The sequence below is a fragment of the Nothoprocta perdicaria genome, unplaced genomic scaffold (genome assembly GCF_003342845.1).
Source record: "Nothoprocta perdicaria isolate Ctin4 unplaced genomic scaffold, notPer1 scaffold_15, whole genome shotgun sequence".
NCBI classification, from domain to species: Eukaryota; Metazoa; Chordata; class Aves; order Tinamiformes; family Tinamidae; genus Nothoprocta; species Nothoprocta perdicaria.
Window position 1 is genome coordinate 4,109,183 of NW_020454649.1, and position 2,566 is coordinate 4,111,748.

Here is a 2,566-nt window from a genome sequence, read left to right on the forward strand (position 1 = left end):
GGGGGGGGGGGGAATATACATTAAAAATTAATTACAAAAATAATAATAAAAAAAAAGTGCGAACGAGAGCGGTGGTAATTGCAACCGCCGCCCGTCCCGCTGCGGCGCGCGGCAGCCCCGAGCCACGCGCGCCCTGCCCGGGCAGCCACGCGCGGCCTCCACGCGCTATGCGAGGAAATCGCCGGGACATACGAACCTCCAGCATCCAAGTGGCGACCATTTTCCTCATATATGGCAAGATCTCCCTCTGCACGCACTTGAAGTAGGAGACGGAGGGCGCGCAGGTCTCCTCGGCCTTGAGCATGGTCTGCAGCACGCGGTCGGTGAGCAGGTTGGCGTCCAGGTGGGCCCGCCGGATGGTCTCCACCTCGCAGCACAGCAGCTGATGCTCCATGGCCGCCTCGTGGCTCCGGGCGGCTCGCGGCGAGGGCGGCGGGCGGGCGCTCACGGCTCGCGCTCTTCCCCGTCCAGGAGTCAGCGCCTTGGATGCTGCTCCTGCTACTGCCGCTACAGCCCTCTGGAGGCTGCAAAACTTTCTAACTTCCAACAAAACTCTCCTGTACGGTCGCTGTGACGTTACTGTTGTTAAGCAGAGATCAAAGCACGGGAGAGAATGAGAGAGAGAGGGAGAGGGAGCCAAAAGCAAGGGGCAGAGCCCTAAAGCCATCCCATAGGCTTCAAGTCCTTCCCCTTTGCCGAGCTTATAGCGAGCCGGGCTTTAATGCAAATGAGACAAGGGCTTGCTTTCTTCAAGGGCAAGGGAGAGGTGGGGGAAACCCAAATTGTCTCCTCCGTGTACCCTGCATAATTTTAAAAACGGCGGGCGCTGCAGCGGGAGCCAAATGATGAATGGGGCTAGGCCACACACAGGCACGCACGGATCCCCGCGCGGGGGGACCCGCTCGCGACGGGACGGGGCGCGACACGTCGCGGGGGCGCCGCGGAGGGCGAGCGGGCAGCGCCAGCGCTGCTGATTACCGGTTATGATCAGCGCTGCCACCGACAAGGCCCCGCGCGCGCCCTCGCTCCGCAGATCACGCTCCCCACACGGAGCCCCACAAGTCTTTGTAGTTAATCCCACGGGAGAAACTTTCTCCCGTTTCCTCATTCCGATTTTTCCCAGCCTGCACGTTGCTGCTGTACGTCGAAATTTTAAAGAAATTTTACAGAAATTTTAAAGAAATTCGGGCCTGCTCTCCCCTGCCAAGATGGTGCTTTTCTCTGCACTTCCTCTCTTTACCTCCCTCCTTTCACTTTCAAGTTTCCAGCCTCCCAAGGGGTACAGGGGTGGCAGGGCCTCGGTGGGAGCTAATTCCAGCCGCCGGGAGCGGCCGTTAACCCTCGCAGGCCGCAACCCCGGTGCGCGCGGCCACCCGGGGAGGTGTCTGTGCAGCGCTGCAAAATGGTGGCGTGCTCTCTTCCTCCACGTGCACGGGGAGCCCGTGGAGCGGGAGCCCTCGGGGGAGGCGCCGGCAGCCCGGGCCTCGCAGCGCCGCCGGGACACACAGCGCCCGCACAGGAAAACGCCTCGCCGCGGAGCTCGTAAAGAAACGTCTCTGTTCGACATGGGCTTTGTGGCGGGAGCTGGGCCCAGCTGGAACGTGCCGGAGGCGAGGCCAGCGCGTGGCTCCACGGGGCAGCCGCTCACCAGGGCCGCGGCGCTCTGCAATGGGGCTCGCGCGCTCCCCTGCTGCGCCCGGGGCGGCCCACGGCACCTACCCGCGGTGGCGCCAGGGCAGCACGGCCAGCGGGCCGCCCAGCGCGGCAAGGGACATGCGCGCGACACACCACCGAGCCGCACGGCATCCCTCCAGCATCACCTGTGGGGAGAGCGGAGGCAAACATCGCGGGGCACGCATGTCGTCGCACAGCTGCGTGCTTATGTAATGCCGCTGCCGAAATACCGGCCCGTCTTTCCAGCGAGCTTGACCACTCGTGTCTACGGCGCCTTCCTCTGCGAGGAGGCCCTGTCAGTGGCCGGGGATCTCAGTTCCCCTTGGGGGGCCGGGCTGGCGGCTTCCTCCGCAGGGGAGCAGCCCCCCAGGCCTGTCACGCTGCAGAACTTCTCTTTTCACGGCTCAGGCTAGCTGGGGAAGTTGCCATCTTGGCTAAAAAGCCATGCGGTGACCCCGTGCCGCCCAAGCACGCGGAGCTCGGCCGGCGATGGGCAACGTGGCTGCCGGGTCCAACCAACTCGGGCGGCCGGGGCCCCACGAGCCAGGCTCGCACCCACACAGGGCCTCCCGCAAGCTCTGCCACCGGAGCCTATGCTCGGCGCGCGGCCCCGGGGCCGGGACCCCCCGGCTCCCGCCGCCTGGGTGGGTTTTTCCTCGCGGCTTTCATTCATAAAACGCGGAGGGGCCAGGGGCGGCAGGGAGGGAGGGAGGCGCCGCCGCCGGCCCCGGTCCCGGGGGAGCCCCCGGCGCGGCGCGGGGCGGCGCGGCCGCAGGAAGCGCCCATTAGCATGAGCCAATGGCCGCCCAGATCTGTTACCGGGCGGACCGGGCAGATCTCGGCGAGCCCTCCCGGCCGCGCCAAGGGGACGGGCTGCCCTGCGCGCGCCGCC

At 66.0% G+C, this 2,566-nt stretch overlaps 1 protein-coding gene across 2 annotated transcripts in view; it reads right to left on the reverse strand.

Annotated features, from left to right (window-relative positions):
- CCND1 (cyclin D1) overlaps positions 1-652 on the reverse strand; it is a 16,480-nt gene extending 15,828 nt beyond the window's left edge. The window contains exon 1 of one of the 2 annotated variants that reach the window (XM_026034666.1): positions 197-589. In XM_026034666.1, coding sequence (XP_025890451.1) covers positions 197-394 — 198 coding nt within the window. In that variant the 5' untranslated portion in view covers positions 395-589. Of the gene's footprint in view, positions 1-196 lie in introns of both variants that reach the window. The other variant, XM_026034665.1, reaches the window with a different exon arrangement.
- Between the last annotated feature and the right edge of the window lie 1,914 nt (positions 653-2,566).